Source organism: Phyllostomus hastatus, unplaced genomic scaffold, assembly GCF_019186645.2.
Source record: "Phyllostomus hastatus isolate PE091 unplaced genomic scaffold, TTU_PhHast_1.1 phas_scaffold_78, whole genome shotgun sequence".
NCBI classification, from domain to species: domain Eukaryota; kingdom Metazoa; phylum Chordata; class Mammalia; order Chiroptera; family Phyllostomidae; genus Phyllostomus; species Phyllostomus hastatus.
The window spans coordinates 70,454,237-70,476,489 of NW_025334041.1; the positions used below are offsets into that span (position 1 = coordinate 70,454,237).

At 46.9% G+C, this 22,253-nt stretch overlaps 1 protein-coding gene across 1 annotated transcript in view; it reads left to right on the top strand.

Moving 5' to 3' along the window:
• Window positions 1–6,064: 6,064 nt before the first annotated feature.
• Window positions 6,065–22,253, top strand: part of MERTK (MER proto-oncogene, tyrosine kinase) — a 95,901-nt gene continuing 79,712 nt past the window's right edge. The window contains exon 1 of the mRNA XM_045828689.1: window positions 6,065–6,254. Coding sequence (XP_045684645.1) covers window positions 6,167–6,254 — 88 coding nt within the window. The 5' untranslated portion in view covers window positions 6,065–6,166. The remainder of the gene's footprint in view (window positions 6,255–22,253) is intronic.

The following is a 22,253-nucleotide window of genomic DNA, read 5'->3' on the forward strand; positions in this document are numbered from 1 at the left end:
TAAAATGGCATGGTTGTAGATCCAATTAAAATGCAATTAATGAATAACTTTGCTTCTTTGTAAAATATAATATTTCAAGATAACAATTTCTTGATAAGTAAGAATTACTATGGGATGACATAACAATATAAAGCCCATTTTTCTTGGATTTAACATTATACATATACTATATTAATATATATTAATATATAGTATATTATTATATTTATTATATATAATATATTATATAGTAGGTGATATATTATATATAATGTAATATAAATATTATTAAGATTATACATATATAATCTTAATATATATAAAGACCTAAGAGTATGCAAGGCTTTAAAACGCTGTACAGGACTTACCAGAAGTGTGCATTGAGCCTTGGAAACAATTCACATAATCCCAACATGTGAGTTACAAACACCCAGAGCACTGCTGCTTAATGTCCCCACAGGGAACATCACTCTTGGCTTGTCCAGCGTCACTGACAGGACACCTGTCACCCCTGAGAACTTCCTGTTTGAACTTGATTCTGAATCTTTGCAAGTTTCTCCCTGGGGCAGGACAGTGACACTAGGACAGTGAAACTTTCCTAGAAAATCTATTTTGATAAAAATATATGCATATGAATAAAATAGTTATTATTATTCTGTTTGGCAAAGATTCCCATGTAATCTTGAACATAATAAATTGGCCTAATTAATTCAAAATTTTTTTTGTGTAAGGAGAGAACCAATCCTTGAGGTATTCCAGGGACCCACTGGAATAACTCAAAGTTATTTCTCAGTTTTTTAAAGTTGAAACTTTGAGAAGGTTGTCAAATATACTTAACCAAAAGATTATAATATAAACTTTTGGAAAAACAACACATTTTTGGTAATAACCCTAAAAGACATTAATCAAACTTAAAACCAGTTTTAATATCAAATATTTTTGTTCAGAACATAGGATTCTGCTTAATTTATATAAGTACTTAATATTTTTAGGCCAATAGAACATTACACCCTAACTCACCCTAGCTAGGCCATCTGGAGGCAAAAAGTGCACCACATGTGACACAGAGACAAATGCATGTCATGCAAAGACCACGCGCATGAAGACCGAACACATGAAGACCATACACATAATTTGAATTACTAATATTTGCAGAAAAAGTGTAAGATTTCTCCTATTTGCTTTTGACTGCTTTCAAGAAGACTGGAAAAGGGATGGAAGGTCCTAAATACTAAGCAAGAATACATGAGACTCTCAATAAAAGCTCACTGGTAGTGAGTGGTGGAAATAGCCTAGCAGCAGGGCATGGCTGCTTTGGCCCCCTGAAAGGTTGGAAACTTGGTAACAGAAGATAGGTATATGCTCCAGATGCAGGACCAAGAGTTATAGTCCACACTAGTTGAGAAATACAAAGAGACTGATGTGTTTCCTGTGTCTGAAGGTAGCCTTCCCAATGACGGGAGCATTATGCAGATGCCCTGGGAATAGATTTACCCCACTCAATAGGAAGCCCATTTGAGAAAGCCACAGGGGCAGAGAGAAAGAAAGCATGTTTGAGAGAGAAAGCTGTTTGACACGTGGATGTGTTTACCCCATGCCCTGAGGGTGGCCTTACCAACAACCAGAGCATCGAACAAAAGAGAAGAAATATATACCTTCAAATGTTAGGGGTGATGTTTTCCTGACTCACTGGACCTCATGTCCCAGTGGTCACCTGGGGACAGTCATGTAGGGTGACTCCATGTCCAGAGGGCAGGTTTACTTTCTATCTCAGCATTAACAAAACACATTTTTAAAGACTTTATTTATTTATTTTTAGAGAAAGAGGAAGGGAAGGAGAGAGAGAGAGAGAGAGACATCGATATGCAAGAGAAACACCAATCAGCTGCCTCTCACAGGCCCCCAACTGAGGATCTGGCCCACAACCCAGGCATGTGCCCTGACTGGGAATTGAACCAGTGACCCTTTGGTTCACAGGCCAGCACTCAATCCACTGAGCCATACCAGCCAGGGTGACAAAACACATTTTGATGAAGGATTTATTCCACAGCTGACGGGATTTACTCCCCATGCCGATGAGGGCAGGAGAAAGTGTAAAGGAAATAACTGTAGGTGCTACTAGAGTCATCACAGAATGTCACCAGGGAGAAATTAGGTGGAGGAAGGGGTACTGGAGCCTGAGCTTTCTTTTTTTCATAAATTTAAAACTTTCACAACCTTCACAAACCTTTCTGCAACTTTCACAAACTTTCTTATCCCTTTAGAAATAGCCATTCTTTATAGTAATTTACTTTCAACCCCTGTCCTTTAAAATTGTATCTCCATGTTCATGCCTTCTATTATTAACACCATACGATTTCTTTCCAACTTAATTTGAACTTAACTTTTGGAAGCCTTAATTTCACATAATGATTAAAAAGTAAGCAACGGCATTCCCTAGATTGGCTTGTGCACACCTCTCATGGTCGTTACAAACAAGTTCCTCTGCTGGCAAACACACCCTCACTTTCAGGAAATGCACCTCCAATAAAGCACAAGACATTTACCTACAGCTCCAAAGCCACTCCACAGCCTCTTTGTAATGAAAAGTCAAAAGCAGGTCTAGCCATCTGTGTTTTGGTATTTTATGTTTTATTTCAAAACACCTTGATATTCAATATCTTTTATCAGAATTTAGTGATTTAGAAAGGAATAGCTGCAGTAAACTAAACTGATTTGCTCAGATATAGCTAAGGTTTTCCCCTGTTTGATAAGAATTACTTCCCCCAAATTTGTATTTAAACAATGCCCTAGACAAGACTTCTTGAATAAGACCAGGTGTTTGCACTTCAAAAAAGTAGAGAAGGAAAAGCAAGCATCAGGCAAATGGGTAGAAAATCAGCTTGAGTTTAAAATGCCACTTTTTTCTCTGCATTGAGATGCAGGCCCAATTTTTCCCAGGATTTAGCAGCTCTCAGGTCTCCAGAAGGAGAAGTAGGGAGAGGAGATAGAAGGGGTGTTGAAGAGTCACGTGATGGGGGACAGTATTATAGTTATGAGATTCTGTTCATGAGCCAGACTTCCTAGTCACCCAGTTTGTATTGAGGCCAGGCCATGTCACCATAGAAAATCAGGGCTTGGCCCTGAGGTTGGCCCAGAGCCTTCAAGTTCTTAAGTGGACAACCGAACAGGGAATCCTTGGGTGGGGTCAACTGAGCACTGCCCATGATGAGAACTATGAAAAAGAAAAGGGAACAATATCTCAGGCAGGAGAACAACTGAGGGGGCAGGGGTGGGGGAAAGGTTTGAGAAAGAGGTCCCAACTCAAACGGCCTAGAGGTCTGCACCAGAGCCGAGCATCCTCACACCAGAGGGCAGACCGAATATGAGGTTCTGCCTCAGAGCCAGGTGTCCCCGGGCCCTGAGAGCAGGCTGAACCAGCAGGGAGATGGTCGGAGGCATCCCTCCCAGCAGAAACCCTGTGAAAGTGGTAGGCCCGGTACTGGGGTTTGCAAGGACAAGACCAGGGAATAAGCTATCAGTTTCAAGAAGCAATTTTCATCCCCTCCCAGGTGACAACCCTCCAAATGATCTCCATATCTATGATTCTGTGCCTGTTCTAGTTGTTTGCCTAGTTTGTTTGCTTTTTTTTAGATTCAGTTGTTGATAGTAGTAAGTTTGTTGTCATTTTCCTGTTCATACTTGATGGTCTTCTCTTTCTTAAATAAGTCCCTTTAACATTTCATACTATAAGGGCTTGGTGATGATAAACTCCTTTAATTTGACCTTATCTGAGAAGCACTTTATCTGCCCTCCCATTCTAAATGATAACTTTGCTGGATAGAGCAATCATGGTTGTAGGGTCTTGCTTTTCATCACTTTGAATACTTCTTGCCAGCCCCTTCTTGCCTACAAGGTTTCTTTTGAGAATTCAGCAGACAGTCTTATGGGAACCCCTTTGTAGGCAACTCTGCTTTTCTCTTGCTACTTTTAAGATTCTCTCTTTAACTTTTGGTATTTTAGTTATGATGTGTCTTGGTGTGGTATCTTTGGGACCAACTTGTTTGAGACTCTTTGTACTTCCTGGACTTGTATATCCATTTCCTTTGTCAACTTAGGGACGTTTTCTTCCATTATTTTTTCAAATGGGTTTTTTATTTCTTGCTCTTCCTCTTCTCCTCCTGGCACCCCTATGATTCAGATGTTGGCATTTTTGCAGTTGTCCCAGAGTCTTCTCATACTCTCCTTTTTCAAAAAATTTGTTTCTTATTTATGTTCTGGCTGAAGGTTTATTTCTTCCTTTTGTTCCAAATCATTGATTTGAATCCTGGCTTCCTTCCCTCCACTGTTGCTTCCCCATGCATTTGTCTTTGTTTCCCCCAGCGTAGCCTTCATTTCTTCCCCTATGCTTCTGCTGTACCTCGTGAGTTCTCTGAGCATCCTGATCACCAGTGTTTTCAGCTCTGCATCTGATAGGTTGGCTCTCTCCATTTCATTGAGCTCTTTTTCTGAGGTGTTGTCCTATTCCTCCTCGAGGGCCATATTTCTTTGTTTCCTCAATTTGGCAGCCTCCCTGTGCTGTTTCTGTGTATGAGGTAGAGCTGCTTGACTCCTTGTCTGAGCGCACCTGTTAACTTGCATGAGACAGAGCGTTAGGTGAATAGCTAAGTGGGGTAAGCCAGGGTGGGCCCCCCCACTTCACCACTTGGTGTCTGTGTGCAGGGAGGGGTCAGAGAGGGGACAGTGCCTCTGCCTGGCTTCTGGAGGTTTGTCCATCACTCACCCCAATTTCCAGTAACTGCACCCCCATCGTTATGCCACTGGCATCCTCCTAGCTGTGGCCCTGGTGGTGATTCCCAGAGTGGGTGGGCTTGCCAATGTTCTAAGTTCCTGTGGGCCTTTTAAAGGAAACTGGCAGTTTCTTCTGCCCCCTGAACACCCCCCCCCCCGGTTTTTACAGCCAGAAATATGAGGCTGTGTCTTCCCGGCTCTGGGGCCATGGGCTGTGCCCTCTGGCCTGGGCCTGGGATCGCTTGCTCCCAAGGCATCCCTCCTGAGTATTACCCACCACACGAGAATGTGGGGCCACCTGCTCTGCCCTCTGCCACCTCCCGCACCACTCCGTGGCCTTTCTGCCCGGTCCCCAGACTCTGCCCCTCCTGCCCATCTGGATGAGTGTGGCTTTTCAAATGCTTGGCTGTCAGACTTCTATACAGTTCCATTTTCTGCCAGCTCTGGGTGATTTTTGTTTGAGCTTAGTTGTGATTCTTCTTGTGGTCACACGAGGAGGCGAAGCATGCCTACCCGCACCTCCATCTTGAGCGGAAGCATAACATTAAAGATATTTCTGAAAAATACCTTCTAGGATCTTTTGTTCTGGTCTGCCATAAAGTGTGAAATTTAGCTCTAATGAATGGACTTAACATTGTTTTGTTTTCTGCCTTATGGATAATTCCGTGATGATCATCTTTGTATCAGTATCTCTGAACATTTATGCAATTATTTCACAATAATTTCCTGCAAGTGAAATGTCTATGATTGAAAAAGTACACTTTCCAGTCTCAGAATTTAGTGTCAGAGGTTAGGTGGAATTCATTCCGCCTCCCTTCAACTGGGGTGTGTTGTGCGCCTCCTATGGGCCAGGCACAAGAAGCGCAGTGGGCAATCCAATGAGTATGCAGTGACTAGCTGGGATCCCAGTCAAAGCAGCTGGCTAGCACAGTGGTACAAAACCTTGAAGTCAGTACCTGCCTCTTCGCATTCCTGCTCTGCATTCGTTGTTGTTCTTTGCTCCTGCAGCATCGAGTTCTTCCTCCTGCTCTGCCTCCCTGGGGCACCAGCTGCTCCGCGCCTGGCGGGCGCCACAACTTTGGTCGGTGCCCCAGGAGCTCAGCTGGACGCAGGGCGCCAGGAGACCGGTCCCTTTCTTCTCACCCCTGCCAACGCCATGCCTCCCCGTGATGAGCCTCCACGCCAGTCCCTCTCCTTCCCCTTTCTTCCTCTCAGCTCCGGCCCTAGGGTCCCCTTTTTGCCCTGGGCCCGCCCCTTGCTCTCCTGCCGGTCCCGCCCCTTTCCAGCGTTCCACCCCTGTCCGAGTTAGGCACCTCCCAGCTGAGCGTCCAGCTCCCGCTGCCCACCACCAGGCTACGTAACTCCGCTGGCCCGGTGGCCCACAGGTTGGGAAGAATTTCCAGAACTGCGCCCCGGGATGGGGCAGGTGCTGCTGCGGCCGCCGCCGTGGCTGCTCTGGTTGCTGCTGCTTCCTTGGCTCTTCATCCCTCGGCTTTCGTTGGGCTGTGAGTGCGCAGGGCACGGGGTCTGGGAGAAGGGGCATGCGGCCCACAGGCTCGGGGGTGGGGGCTGTGGGCTGTGGCTAAGGGAGAGAGCAGACGGAGTCGAGGACCTGGGTGAAGGTGGTGGAGGAGGGCCGGTGTTAGGATTACCGGGATCGGGGCCCGGGGCGGGGGCTTCAGTAGGCAGTGAGGGGGAGTGCGGCCAGCTACTGGGTAAGTTTGCAAATACTCCTCCTACCCAGTGTTGGGACCGAAGGGCGCACAGCAGACCAGAGCCAGAGCGCCAGGGCCTGCCGTGTAGGTCCCGTGGTACGGGTGGGGGTCACTGGGAGCCCCTTTCTGCGTGGAAGAAATGGCGCTCGCGGGCGCGCTCTAAGTCCCCAGGTTCTCCGCGGAGGGGCCCGTGGTCTCTTGTCTGGCAGGAATGGCGGGGGTGGGGGTGGGGGGAACTTTCCTGCATCCCTCTGTGTGGCTGGACCAGCTTTGGCAGAAGGTCTGAGGTCCCCCAGCAACCTTCCCCGGGATCTGCGCCCACACACGCGCAGGCTGCAGACTTGGGGTGGCTGTTTGGCCCGCTGGACCCAGGCCGGAGCCGGGGAGGAGTGGCCTTCCAGCGGCTGTCACTGGGTCCCCGTGGGCAATGCTACCGCCCCTCTGCAGGACGGCCTGTGCAGGCCCAGGAGAACGGGGACGCCTTCTGTATTCCTGGTGTTGTCCCACAGGATGTGGTCTAGGTTCACCCCTGTTCAGCCACATGTGCCCAGAGGTAACCCAGTGTAGTCGCTGGCTGGGCGAGCACAGGCCGGTCCGCGATCTGCGGGGCCGGTTCTGCACCCACGGCTGCTTCGGGGGTGAGGGGAAAAGGAGGAAGGGTAGAAGTCTGGTCGGGATCCACTTCTCCTGGAAGCAGGGAGAAACTTAACCAGGCCTTCGCAAAAAAGACAAAGAAAAGGGGCGGGGGGGGGGGCGTGTTTGTGTGTGAAAGGTATGCTAAATAAACACACGGCAGGCATTTTTCCTAGGCTAACTGTTTCCATCCAGTGTGCGGATTTTTTTGATGATGAGTATGGGTGAGTCGCTTTCACCTATTAGAGTGAAAGGTGTTTTTTAAGAATACCTGGAAAGTGCAAGTTACTGTTAGGCAGTTTACTTAAAACTTTTCCTTTGATGATTTCCTTTGAAAGGTCAGTTGGTCAAATAAAAAATTACTTTTTAAATAGACTTATAAAAAAATTTTATTCACTTACTTTCAGATAAAGGGGAAGGGAGGGAGAAAGAGAGGAAAATACCCACCAACATTGGAGAGAATCATCCATCGGTTGCCTCTGGCTGGCCCCCAACTTGGAAGTTGGTGGGCAACCCAGGCATGTGCCCTGGCCTGAAATCTAATGGACCACCTCTGGATTTGTGATTTGCCACGTGATGCCCAACCCACTGAGTCACACTCATCACAGCCAAACGAAAAATTCTTAAGCAGTGCCTCTTTTTGCACATTAAATTACATCTAAGCAATTCATAATTTGGGGCAACAAGCAATTTGAAACAAACATCAGAAGCCACAACCAGTCAAAGAACTAAAACGAGCCCGTTCTCCACCCCACCCCCAAACCCTCACAAATTCCTCGGCATTTGTGCCAGACCCACTTCTCATCACCTGCCAGTCTGTTAGTTTTTACTAGTGAGGGCTGGCTGTAAGTAGTCTTAGAACTAGTGAATCTGGAGAAAAGTATTGGAAAAGTAATGGGAATGCTAGTTTTGGTGTGAGATATTTAAAGAGAGTTTTTCTGAATTTTTTAAAAAGTTGTAATAGAAAAGCTTTCATAGCTGACAATTAGCTTTAGTCAGATTATCAAAGGTCTGTTACAATCCACACAGCAGGAAAAATGAAACATTTTTTCATTTTTCTTGTTCTAATTTTGCTTTTTACCTTGAATTTACTTGGGAAATGTCTGACACTGTTAGCACTTACCTTAAAAAGAGCTTAAAGACTGGGATTCTCACTGTCAGACTCAGTGCAAAAGTAAGAGTGCTGTAGCGAAGAGATTTAAAATGGAAATTAGATTCTCCATCTAGTTTTAAGATTTTCATATTGTGGGTCCACGTGGTATCTTTATGAGACAGGGTCTACTGGGTTGTGTGTGTGGACTCTGCACTGTGGAAGAATGGATAAATAATTCACATTTACCCATCACTCTAACCCAGGAATCCTCCCAGCCGCATAAACACAAATCCCATCCTTCAAAACTGTAGGGAAGCAGTAGTGAAACTGCTGACCTAGAGGCATTCAGTCCTCCCTGTCTGATCAGTCTCCCGTGGGGGTGCTAGTGTACAACAAAACCTGGCAAAGGGGGCGGGGTTCCTATTGGGTGCTGGAGGGGGGTGGGGTAGAGGAGGAATGTAAAAGTAGGCGACAGTGGAGGCATTTCCAGAGCCTGGCCTATGACAAAGCTGTGTATACAGCTACACTTAAAGCTCTTAAATGTTAGTGTATTCCTCTCAAACTGATACTGTAACATACCATCCACTTCCCAGGGAACACTTTAATTTGTCCTGTTTCTTAGGCTTTATTAACAATGGCCTGAAGTGCTTTCTGGAAGTAAGCAGGGCATATGTCACACATAAATGATTTTTATTTTTATTTATTTATTTGTAAAGATTTTATTTATTATTTAAAAGAGGGTAAGGGAGGGAGAAAGAGAGGGAGAGAAACATTGACCAGTTGCTTTTGGTGCACCCCCCAACCCGGGACCTGGCCTACAACCCAGCCACGTGCCCTGACAGTGAATCGAACAAGCAGCCTTTTGGTTCATAGGCCAGCGCTCAACCCACTGAACCACAGTTCACTATCGGGGCCAAGTGAGTAATTTTAGAGAAGTTACTGTGATCCACTTTCTTTTTCTTTTCTGTTCTTTTAATTTGTATTTTTAAGTATATTTTATTGATTATGCTATTACGGTTGCCCTTTTTTTTCTCCCCTTTATCCCCCTCTACCCTGCACTACCTTCCCTTTCAGCATTGTCCCCCCCTTCCCCCGACTTTAGTTCATGTCCATGGGCTGTACATATCATTTCTTTGGCTTCTCCATTTCCTACTATTCTTAACCTTCCCCTGTCTATTTTGTATGTAACAATTATGCTTCTTATTTCCAGTACCTTTTTCCCCATTCTCCATCCTCCCCCTCTCCACTGATAATCCTCCATATGATCTCCATTTCTGTGATTCTGTTCCTGTTCTAGTTGCTGTCTCAGTTTGTTTGTTTGTTTGTTTGTTTGTTTTAAGATTTTATTTATTTATAGATAGAGGGGAAGGGTGGGAGAAAGAAATGGAGAGAAATATCAATGTATGGTTGCCTCTCAGGAACCTCCTACTGGGGACCTGGTCTGCAATCCAGGCATGTGCCCTAGACTGGGAATCAAACCAGCGACCCTTTGATTCACAGGCCAGCATTCAATCCACTGAGTTACACCAGCCAGTGCTGTTTTTGTTTTTTAGGTTCTATTGTTGATAGTTGTGAGTTGGTTGTCATTTTACTGTTCATAGTTTTGATCTTTTTCTTAGATAAGACCCTTGAACATTTCATACAAGAAGGGCTTGGTGATGATGAGCCCCTTTAACTTGACCTTATCTGGGAAGCACTTTATCTGCCCTTCCAATAATCTAAATAATAGCTTTGCTGGATAGAGTACTCTTGGATGTAGGTCCTTGCTTTTCATAACTTTGAATAGTTCTTTCCAGCCCCATCTTGCCTGTAAGGTTTCTTCTGAGAAACCAGCTGATAGTCTTATGGGAACTCCTTTGTAGGTAGCTGTCTCCTTTTCTCTTGCTGTTTTTAAGATTCTCTCTTTATCTTTAATCTTTGGTAACTTAATGATGATGTGCCTTGGTGTGTTCCTCTTTGGGTCCGATTTCTTTGGCACTATCTGAGCTTCCTGGACTTGCATGTCTATTTCCTTTGCCAGATTGGGGAAGTTTTCCTTCATTGTTTTTTCAAATAAGTTTTCAATTTCTTGTTCTTCCTCTTCTTCTTCTGGCACCCCTATGATTCAGATGTTGGAATATTTAAAGTTTCCCAGAAGTTCCTAAGCCTCTCTTCATTTTTTTTGAAGTTTTGTTTCTTCATTCTGTCTGATTAAGTGTTTGGTTCCTTCTTCCTTCTATTCCAAATTGTTTATTTGAGTCCCAGTTTTCTTCCCTTCACTGTTGGTTCCCTATAAATTTTTCTTTATTTCACTATGTATAGCCTTCACTTCTTCCTTTATTTCCCATCTGTACTCAAGCATTTCTGTGAGCATCCTGATTATCAGTGTTTTGAACTCTGCACCTGAGAGGTTTTCTGTCTCGTCATTGCTTAGTTCTTTTTCTGGAGTTTTGATCTATTCTTTAGTTTGGGCCATGTTTCTTTGTCTTGGAACACCTGTTACATTGTAAGGGGTGGAGCCTTAGGTACTCGCCAGGGTGGGGCAACCCACGTCACTGTACTGCCGTGCTGTATGTGAGGAAGGAGTCAGAGAGGGAACAATGCCACTTGTCTGGCTCTTGCCCCACTTTCAGTCACTTCCCCCTGCCCCATAAGCAAATTGGGCCCTTCTGGTGCTGATTTCTGGGTGAATGGACTTGTGTACATTCTATGACCCCATGGGTCTCTCCAGTGGACTTTCCTGTGAGACTGGAAGTTTATCTCTCTGCTGCAGCCCAGACAGATTTTTATAGCCAGGGGTTTTGAGGCTTTATTTCCCTGCACTGGAACCCTGGGTTGCATGGTGTGTCTTATTCCCTAGTTGTTCCTCCCGGTTTATCTGCATGTGAATGTGGGACTGCCTAGTCCACTAACAGCCACCTTGCCATGTGTCTGCTCTGTCCCAGATACCCATCTCTGCCCCTTCTACCAGTCTGGATGAATGTTTCTTTTTTAGCTTCTTGGTTGTCTGTCTTCCAGACAGTTGATTTTCTGGCAGTTCTGGTTGATTTTTGTTTTTAAATTGGTTGTTGTCCTTCTTTTAGTTGTACAAGGAAGTAATACGTATCTACCTATGCCTCCATCTTGGCCAGAATCTGATCCACTTTCTTAAAGTGCTGAACACAGTATAATAATGTTTTATATTACAATAATGTGGTTTTTCAATCTTAGTTTTAGAAATAATTTCCAGATAATCCTATGCCAGGGCCAAGGAGTTAGTAGCCGGAGTTGCTCCTGAACAAGTTGACTCTTTGCATGCCTGTGAATTGGGAACATGCTGCCAGGTAGACAGGCTGAACCATGGCCATTGGAAGTGAACACAAGAGTAACGGCCATTTCCCACCTGCAGATGAGCACTACTGCAAATGGCCCACTCAGTAGCCAGAGTGAGATTTGAAGATGAGTCGGGCTGTGTTGTCCTGGTTTAGAATCCTCAGGTGGCTTTTCATTCCTTCCCAGGGATTGAAAGGTCTCACGGGGCCTCTCACTCCTGTTGACTCATTCCCAGTTGCCTCTCTTGTTCAGGATACCTCAGCCACAGGGTCTCCTTCCCAGCACTTCTGCAGTGGACGTGTCCTCGGGCTGAGTCTTTCTCCAAGGTCTTTGCTTGCTGGCCCCTTCTGATTGTGGTTTCAGCTCAGATTTTCTGATGGGGCCTTCTCTCACTCCTTCCCCATCCAGTCTCTCTCTCCCCCCCCCCCATTTTTAATTCCTGATGATGCTTCTGACCCCCTGGTGGCAGATGGCACAGTGCTGAGCCCATCTCAGGTGCTCAGTTGGTGATTGTCCAGATAACATCCAGGGCCAGGCCTCCATGGCCTCACATACACTCCCGTGTCCCTCTCTCTGCTGATTTTCCCAGGAACAGAATTGCTGCAGCTCCTGTGACCTCTTCTGGAAGGTGTGGGTGGCAGGGTCTTGGTTTGTAGAAAAATCACCTTTAATTTCACTGTGATGCCAAAGTGATTTCATTACTAGAAAAATTAGGACATTAAGAGAAAATAGATTTTTGGACTCCATTAACCCCTTTATAGCATGTTAGTGTGTTCTATATTCTCTTAACTATTCCAACTAGAACAAAAGTCAGAAGCTGAGGTTTTTATGTTGAAAACGCAGATTGAGCAGCTCCTCAGCAGGGGCAGGTTGCCAACGCTCAGGCGGTGGTGGCCCTGAGCGTCTTAGCTTTGGCCCAGGATCACAGACTTCATCTCAGCCCAGAGCAGGAGGCTGTGGTTGGTATGTGTCTTAGCAGGAGGTTAACGATCTATCTATCGTAGAAACTGGAGAAAGCACTCGCCTGGAATGAAGTGCTTAACAGGGGCTTGGCTCACAGATGAGTAGCCATCAAGCTCACCCCTGTCCTGCCTGGCCAGCCTCGGTTTCCTCTCTGGTCATTGGGACTCTCAGTTATTCACGGAATTGTGGGGGGATGAAAGGAGCTACTGGCACATAGTATGTGCTGCAGAAATATTAGCCATCACTACCAGTGGCTTCCTCCATTCTTCTGAGCTCAGTTTTTTAAAAGGTTTTATTTATTTGCTTCTAGAGTAAGGGGAAGAGAGGGAAAAGGAGGGGGAGAAACATCAATGTGAGAGAGAAATATTGATTGGTTGCCTCTCGCATGCACCCCAGCCAGGGACTGAACCTGCAACCCAGGCCTGTGCCCTGACTGGGAATGGGACCAGCGACCCATGCCGCTGGTCCCATTTCCAGTCAGGGCACAACCAACTAAACCATGCCGGTCAGGGCCAATATTTTTAAAATTTTTTTATTGATTGATTTTTAGACAGAGAGAGGGAAGGTGTGGGGTGAGAGACAGAGACAGAGGCAGATGCAGACATGGATATGCTGTCTCACTCATTTACGCACTCATTAGCTGATCTTACATGTCCCCTGACTGGGGATCAAACCCGTAGCCTGGTTTATTGGGGCACCGCTCTAAACAACTGATCTACCTGGCCAGAGTGAACTCAAATTTTGGGGTAATTGTTTTACCTGGACAGACAGTGTTAAAGGGTAAGTTCTTTTCTCATCAAAATGTACCCTAAATTGCACCTTGAACTATGAGGGCAGAACTGTGGGCCACCCCCAGTTCCCTCTGGGACAAGGCCTGAGGCCTGGCTCTGTCCTTTAGGATTTTGTTTCCTGGCATTTCCCTTGCAGAGCCCACACTTGTCACGGACAGGCCGGGCCTGCCCTGCCGCCCCCGCCCTGCCGCCCCCTTACCTTCACTTGCTGCATTCAGACTGAACTCAGTCCAGGAATAGCTTCCTGTCATGTGCTTCTCCGGGAGGTTAAAAACGAAGGCCAGTTCCTGCTCTACTCTCCCACATAACTGCGTCAGTGTGGGTGTGTTGTTTTGTTTTGTTTTTGTTTTTTGAGTATAAACATCCAAAAATTTCCTTCTTACCAGCCAAAACCAGGTTTATCAAGTGAAGTCTTTTGGCTGCAGTGGATGGAAAATATGGCAGTGTTTCTTAGATCAGCCTCTGTGTACCTGCCTGGTACGTGTGTGCTTCTGCCTGATCTGTGCGTACCTGGTGTGCCTGTGTCCAGTGTGCATGCCCAGGTGCTCTCCTGACCTGATACTGCCTGTTGGCAGCAGGTGTGAGCGGGCCTTTAGGTGTACCTGGGGAAGTCCTGACCTGCCTCTTGCACTCAGTCATTTGCTGATCCCTGACAGGAAAGGAACCTGTACCCTCTTGTTACCCCTTCCTTGCTCAGGCCCTCTGCCTCAGCCTCGCAAGGGTTGGGGATCCCGTCAGGATTTGGGGCAGGAGCTAACTCCCACTTTCTCCCTCCGGGGAGTCCTGAGTTTGCTTCATCTGAACCGTGGCTTTGAACTACATGTGAGGGAGATTCTTGACTGCAGCCAAGGTCCAGGTCCTCCCCACTCTTGTAAGACCATGCAGCCGGGCAGCCCTCCTTGGTAGCTGTGTCATTCCCACTCCCTGAGCCGCTCCTACGCAGCAGCACCCAGTGGGCCCTGCCGCCTGCAGGCCTTGGGTTTTAAAGTGATGAAGGGTGATTATGCCTTCCACATTTCACCGAGAAACCTGCACTCAATTCTAAAGCATTTTATTTCATCCTTTTGTCCATTTTATCCACTGTCAGTGCTTCTTTCTTTCCTTAAAGGTAAAATGGATTTTCCATTGAGTCTTGGGTGGCAGGGATGGGAAAGGAGCAGGGGTTGGGGGGACAGAGGGAGGGAGAGAAACAAATGTTGACTTTATGTTTGGACAAGGTCATATAAGAAAATTTTGACACCAAAAGCTAAGAATATTTGAGAGACTTACCTTGGAGAAAACCCATTTCATATCTCAGTGTGTAGGGTTTCTTTTTATGCTCTCGTGTTTCTCCTTGTACTTGGTCACTAGTGATGTCTTAGATATTTCTTGCTCCCTTCAAAGGTGCTGCCTAGCATCTGCCGAGCTGCCCAAGTTCCCAGCAAGCTCTGGTCACGGGGGGTAGTTCCTGCCCTGGCTGCTTCAAGGAGGGGCCCATCTTCGGGACTGAGGCAGCTGGCACCTATAATCAGGCAAATGGGACAGATCTTTCTTTTCGGGGAAGGGGTGTCCAGTTACCTCCACATTCCGGAACAATAAACACCTTACTGAGACTTTGCCTTAGCTGCAGTCTTGCCTCTGGTCGTCTCACAAGGGAAAGCCTTGCTTATTGGGGAGAAGCAATTGCTTTGCTGTTTTAAGCTTAAGGATTGTTAAAGCTGCTAGTAGACTGGCCGCATCATGGTTTTGGAAAATGATGGTTTTTAGAAGTCAGAGCAGGCTGTCTTGGTGCAGAATAGTAGAACAGGGACCCAGCCTTGCTGAATGTGGTTCCCATCCAGGACTGACTGCCCCGCCCATGGCCAGCTGATTTGTGTCAGTGGCTCCCAATGCAGCCACACCTGCAGGCGGGTTTTCACTCACCCCTGGTTGGCTGTCCCCACACAGGAAGGGGAAGTAGCCTGTAAGGCTATTTACAGCTCTAGCATGTGATTTGCAGATTTGTGGATGAGAACAATGTTCTTTGAAAGTTCTGGAGCGAAGAAAAAAGGAAGCTCATTAGGGTTAGCATTAGATCTGAAGCATTAGTTAGGAAGAAAAACAAAACACTTTGGGCGTCCAGAGAAGTACCTTCTCATCCCAGGTTTGATATGAACTTCCAGGATGAGGAGAGAGTCAATGAGGAAGCTTTTCACAATACAGATGCCCAGGCCCCACCCAGGACACGTGGACTCAGTCTTTGGGGTACACACATTACCCTCCACAGATCCAGTGCATCCAACTTCTGAGTAGGGCTGGAGATCCTCAGGCCCTTTCCCCCGTTAGACCCTGACAATGAGGGTAGAAATGAGATGGTTATGTTTACCCAAGGAAGGTGGCAATCTTTGACCAAGGTGACAACTGCAGGGCTGGACAGTTCCTCAAGCCAAGTGCCGTTATGCTATTTGGACTGATGGGTGGAAGGAAGGTTGAAGCCTCTCATGTGACCCACTTGGGGAGGGATCCTGCCATCGTTATCCAGTGGGCCAGCTGGTCAACATAAGGGCCGAACTTTCTCTCTCTATTTTTTTTAAAAAAAGATTTTGTTTTATTTAATTTTAGACAGAGGGGAAGGGAGGGGGAAGGAGAGAGAGAGAAAGAGAGGAAAACATCAATGTGTGGTTGCCTCTCATGCTCCCCCAACTGGGGACCTGGCCTGCAACCCAGGCATGTGTCCTGACTGGGAATCGAACCAGCGACCCTTTGGTTTGCAGGCTGGTACTCAGTCCAGAGGCACACCAACCAGGGTGTGAACTTTCTCTTTTACCATTATGTTTTGTTTTTTTCACCTGCTGTTTTTCTTTATATTCATATCCTGTTATGAAATATTTCAGATACACAAAAGGACATAAAGGGTAATAAAATTTACCTCTGTACTCACCACACAGCCTAAGAAACCGACCATCAGCAGTACAGAGGTAGTACCCTCTTCTCCTCTCGCCATTCTCATCCCCTGCCTCCTCTCCCTCAGAGAAAGCCGCTTCCCCATAGTAGGTGCTTTAATTCCCAGGCACCTCTTTATACTTTGACTAGATAAAATTGTGCTGGCAGCACTCTACAGTGTGGTTTTCCTGAATGTCAGTTTGGGTTTCCGTCTGGCTGCATGTAAGAGAAAACCTCACTTCAGTGAACCCAAAGAGAGGTATTTCTCCCATTTGACAAGCAGTTTGAGGACTGCCAGGCTGGCGTTGGGACAGAGGCTCCAGGATGTGGCCTGGGACCTGACTCTTCCTGCCTCTTTACCTGGCATCTTTAGTATGTGGTGTTGGAGCCCACTGCCTCAGGATGGCTGCTGCACCTCTGGGCATTTCATTTGCATTCCAAACAGAAGGAAGCAGGAAGCACAAAAGGCAAACTTTTATACGAACAAAATCTGTTCTTTTTTTTAAAGATTTTATTTAATTATTTTTTTAGAGAGAGGGGAAGGGAGGGAGAAAGGGAGAGAAACATCAATGTGTGAGAGATACATGGATGGGCAGCCTCTCGCGTGCCCCCAACTGGAAACCTGGCCTACAACCCAGGCCTGTGCCCTGACTGGGAATCAAACCAGTGACCTTTCAGTTCACAGGCTAGCGCTCACTCCACTGAGCCACACCAGCCACTCAATCCACTGAGCCACACCAGCCAGGGCCAAGTCTGTTCTTTTTAGGACACAAGAAGATGATAACTTTTTATTTTTAATTTATTTATTTTAGAGAAAGAGAAGCATTGTTCTGTTGCCCCACCCATTTATGCATTCACTGGTCAACTCTTGCACATGCCCTGATCGGGATCAAACCTGTAACCTTGGCGTGTTGGGACGATGCTCTAACCAACTGAGCTACGCAGCCATGGAAAGAGGGTGATAACTTTATGTGGAGCTCCACGCTGTTGACTTGTGCTTACATTTCCCTGACCACTTCAAGCTACAAGTAAGAGGGCAAATCAAGCATGTTAGACAAGTTGCTACCCTGAGTGAGATCAGGTCCCATTTGTAGGAAGAGGGTGTATGAGCATTGAGGGGGATACTGGCAGCTGCTGCCATGCACCTGTTAGACAATTTCACATTAATGGTGTACTGTCTTCTTCAGCTTGCTTTTTCACTCGGTGTTAAGTTTGTTAGATTTATCTGAGTTGAAAAGTGTTGCCCTAGTTCATCTATCTTCATAGGCAAATATGTGAATATATCATAGTTTATTTATCTACTCTGTTTTTGTTTGTTTCATTTCTTTCTTAGATTCAGTTGTTGATAAATATGTATTTACTAGCATTTTGTTCATAGTTTTTGATCTTCTTTTTTTAAATAAATCCCTCTAAAATTTCATATAATAATGGTTTGGTGATGATGAACTCCTTTAGTTTTTTCTTCTCTGGGAAGCTCTGTACCTGCCCTTTGATTCTAAATGATAGCTTTGCTGAGTAGAGCAACCTTGGCAATAAGTCCCTGCTTTTCATGACTTTGAGTATTTCTTGCCAGTCTTTTCTAGCCTGCAAAGTTTCTTTTGAGAATCAGCTGACAGTCTTATGGGGATTTGCTGTAGGTAACTACTTGCTTTGTTCTTGCTCCTTTTAAGATTCTTTCTTTATCTTTAACCTCTGGCGATTTAATTATGATGTGTTTTAGAGTGGGCCTCTTTGCATCCATCTTGTTTGGGACTCTCTGTACTTCTTGGATATTTCATTCACCAAATTAAGAAAATTTTCTTTCATTATTTTTTCAAATAGATTTCCAATTTCTTGCTCTTTCCCTTCTGGCCCACCTCCATGCTGTGAATGTTGGAATGCTTGAAGTTGTCCCAGAGGCTGCTTACACTATCCTCATTTTTTTTAATTGTTTTTTCTTCTTGTTGTTGTGATTGGTTATTGTCTGCTACCTTATGTTCCAAATCATTTATTTGATTCTTGGCTTCATTCAATCTCTTGTTGTTCCCTTATAAATTGTTCTTTATTTCAATTAGTGTATCCTTCATTTATGACTATATTTTTTATGCTGTTGAGGTCCTTACTAAGTTCCTTTAGCATCCTTATAACCAGTGTTTTGAATTCTGCATCTGATAGATTGCTTATCTCCATTTTGTTTAGTTCTTTTTCTGGAGTTTTGATCTGTTCTTTCATTTGGACCATGTTTCTTCGTCTCTTCACTTTGGCAGCCTCCCTGTGTTTCTTTCTATGTATTAGGTAGAGCTGTTATGACTGTCTTGGTAGTATGGCCTAATGTAGTAGGTATGCTGTCAGGTCCAGTGGCACAGCCTTCCCCGTCATCCTAGCTTGGTACTCAAGGTGGGCCCTTTGTGTAGTCTGGGTACACCTTCCTCTTGTTGTTGAGCCTTGGTTGCTGTTGGCAGATCAATGGGTGGGATTTACCCAGTCCAGTCAGCTGCAAGAACAGGCTGTGACCACTGAGCACCACCCTCCACCATCTGTGGAGGATCAGCTGTGCAGGAACAGGGTGGTGGCACTCCAACATGGTCTGTAGCAGTTTGTGGGTGCTCAGGCCCTGTGGTTTCCCAGATGGTGCAGGCCAAGGTCAGCCCCCACCTACATTCTTTTTGGGGCCATCCTGCCTGATCTATACAGGAGTCTGAGTTGGCTGCAATTTGTGCTGGGCTTGGAGGTTCCCAGGTGAAGCCAAGCTGTGAACTTAGGCTGACTGTTGCTAGTGCTGGGCTTGGGGCTACTTAGCAAGTGCTACTTAGTCTGGGGGCTCACTCTGGCTGGCTGTGCCTTGTTTGAGAGGTTTTAAGAAGTTGTGAAGCATGAGCCAAGACCAGCCATTGATATGGAAAAGCTTGTTAACAGTTTGGTGGGCTGTAAGTTGGGTGGGGCAGAGCCTAAGGGGGATCTTCAGGGCAGGGCAAACAGTGTTAGGCAGGTTGATGGAGTCTCAAATGTGGTACCCACCTACTGGTTCTGTGGCTTTGTGGCTCTGCTGGGGAAGGATTTAGAGGAGGGACAATAGCCTCTGCCTGCTTTTCTTTCTGAGAGAAAGCTGTCTCCCAGCCCTTGCCTTGATGCCAGACACTTCTGTTCCTCCCTGGATGCCACTGGTGCCTTTCAAGCTACTACCCTGGTGTTAGAGCTCAGAGGGAGTGAGTCTGAGTAAATCTATGTATGTGTGTTCTTTAAGAGAAACCACTGGGGACTCAAGAAGTTTCTTCCACTGACTCAGTACTTGCTGGGTTTTATAGCTAGAAGTTATGGGGATTTATCTTCCTGGCACTGGAACCCTGAGGTGGGGGCTAGGTATGGGGCTGGGACTCCTCTCTCCTGAGATATTCTTCTGGGATTTTTATCCACTACACATGGGTGTGGGCCGGTGGGTGTGGGACCAGCCTGTTCTTGTCTTCATCCCTCCTACCAGCCTGGGTGGATGTGGTGCCTTCAATTCTATAGTTGTCGGATTTCTGGCAGTTCTGAGTGATGGTTATGCTATGGTTCCATTGTGATTTTAATGTGGTTGTGCAAGTAGGTGAGCCATTTTTACCTACACCTCCATCTTGACTGGAAGTCCTACATCTGTGTTTGGAGGTAATTCTTTGGTGGGCTAGGGTCTGTGTTGGGGGTGGTTTGTGGAGGAAAGAAATGGTGAGTCTGAGAGTTGCTCTTGGGTCTTGGGAAAGTCACATCTGGCCCTCAGGGAGAACCAGCCTCAGACTCACAAGGGGAAGGTGCCGCAAGACCCTGGCCAGAAAGTGTTCCTTCAGTGTCTTTCTCTGACACTTGGCGTGCTGCCAAAGGGGAAAGAGAGGGAAAGCCCTTGGCTAAGTAAACATATATTCCTCTTTCACTGCAAGAGGCTGAATAGTCCGTCTAAGGCATAATCAGTTCCATACGTTTAGCATCGATAGTCTGTGCATGCCTAGTGGCACCTTTGAAGTAAGATCGTGCGTTTTGTGTTATGAAATAGTAACTGCCACGTGTTGCATGTCTGTGCACAACAGGCATTGTGCACAGTGTTCTGTGTGCATCTTCTGCTCTCACCCGAGACACTTGATGTTACCTTCTGGCTCTGTATGAGGACTCTGAGTCTTAGATGTTCAGGTGACTTGCTCAAGGTCCCCTGGCCTCAGTAAGGGTGAGCTGGGGTACCCCTATCTGTCTCACCCTGAGTCCTTACACTCACCACACTCCCAACTTGTGTGCATTCAAACCTGGATCTTGAGCATGGGGGTTCTCCGGCCAGGCCCTCAGGGACACCCCAACTAAGGTGATGTGATTCATTCCTTAAAGCAGGGTATCTGGTCCTGGCACGTTAGAATCACTAGAAGAGATTTCCTAAAACTCTGATGCCCAGCTGCACCCCTGGCTAATGGACTCCAGTTGTGTGTGAGCCCAGGCGTCAGAGCTTTACAACCCTCCCTGGGGAAGCTGGTGTTCCACTGGTTTGAGAGGTTGGGGGAGAGTGGAGAGCATGGTGGAGTGTCAGGGTCAGGTTCTGGAATTCTCTTTTCTGGTTGCATTGGTGCCCCCACAGAGATAACTGAGGACTGCAGCTTGCTTGGGGAGCTTTTTTTGCAAAGTACTTCTACCAAGAAAATGCCACCCTGAGTGGGGTTCGGGCCGAAGGGGATGGTGAGGAGCTGCCTAAAGCCCCTGAAGGCCCTTGGGGCTCCCACTGCTGAAGTGTGTGTGCACGAGGCCTGGGGAGAGGCCCAGGTCCATCTCTCTCTCTGTCTCATAAGCTAGTGTATGGGCACCCAGTAAGCGGGTAAGTGGGAAAACACCTGATAATCATCGTTCCTGCTCAGAGGTGAGAGCACTTCACACCTCCAGGTGAGGACTCAGAGAGATGGGTGTGCTGTGGTTTCTCTGTGCCCCCCAGACCCACTCTTCCCCTAGCCTGTGCCCTACTGGTGAACTCCCTGGGGCTACTTCTGCAAAGTGATACCAAGTTAGGTTTATTTGACTGAGTATATCATCCTGCACATCCATCTGAAATGCAGGTGTAACTGGGCGTCCTGTTTTTTCACCTGGCAGCCCGTGCCTGCTGGGACTCTTGTGGAAAACCTGCACCAGGACCCTGTTTTGTCCCTGACTTCACTGTCTTCACTGCGCAGACATCTCGATGGGTTCCCACTGGCAGCCCCGCCACCATACAGAGGCTGGGACCACCTCGGGCGCACACAGCCCCTGTCAGGCCAGCTAACTCCAAGGGGCTGAGTGCAGTTGCTCCAGAGGTTAATGTTTACCATTTACCACTTGAGAACCTCCGTCACCCGAGCTCAGGTCAAAGTTTTCTCTCCTTCATTATTGTTGCTGCTCTTTATCACTGGAGAATTCTTGGCTTTGACATAAAGTGAAGTAACACTAAGTAGGAAGTTCTGTTTGTTTTGGGTTTGGCTACATCCAACAGGGGTAGAGGTGGGGAGGAGTCCTTAAACTGTGACAGGGAGGTGGCCTACAGACACAATGTGAATAGCAAATATCAGCCAGAATCGCAGGCAGAGGCACCAGTGTAAGCAGGGCCTCTCTCTTGGGTGGCAGGGGCGTGGACATAAATGGGATTCTGGAGGCCAAGAGCCTTTTGGGTCCACCCCAGCAGGATTCTCTGTCCTCCACTGCAGGGCTGCTGGACAGCAAAGCCAGGCAGGCAGCAGGCTGGTGTGACCGGGCAGTGCCATCCCCAGGCTGCCATCCTGATCCTTGGCCACACATGCTCCACAGGTGGAGGCAGAGAACCCCTGGGAGTACAAGGACACTCCTCATTTCTACAGCACCCCCATGTCCCCCCACCTCAGCCTGCTGATGTTTGGGCTGAAGTTCAGAGACCTGGGCTCATGCCTCTGCCCATTGTGCTGTCTGAGGAAGAGCAGGGCAGAGGTCCCACAGACCGATGCTTCAGCCCTGCCCTTATCCTGCCACTCAGTTCTTAGGGCTGTGAAGCAGGCTGAGGGCACCTGATACCTGAGGGCAGAGGAATCAGACAGGGCCACCAGCCTACACTTTCCACCTGCCCAGCCCTCCAGGGCCAGGAGGCCACTCAGCGCAGCTACTGTACCTGCAACTCTGGGACTCTGGGAC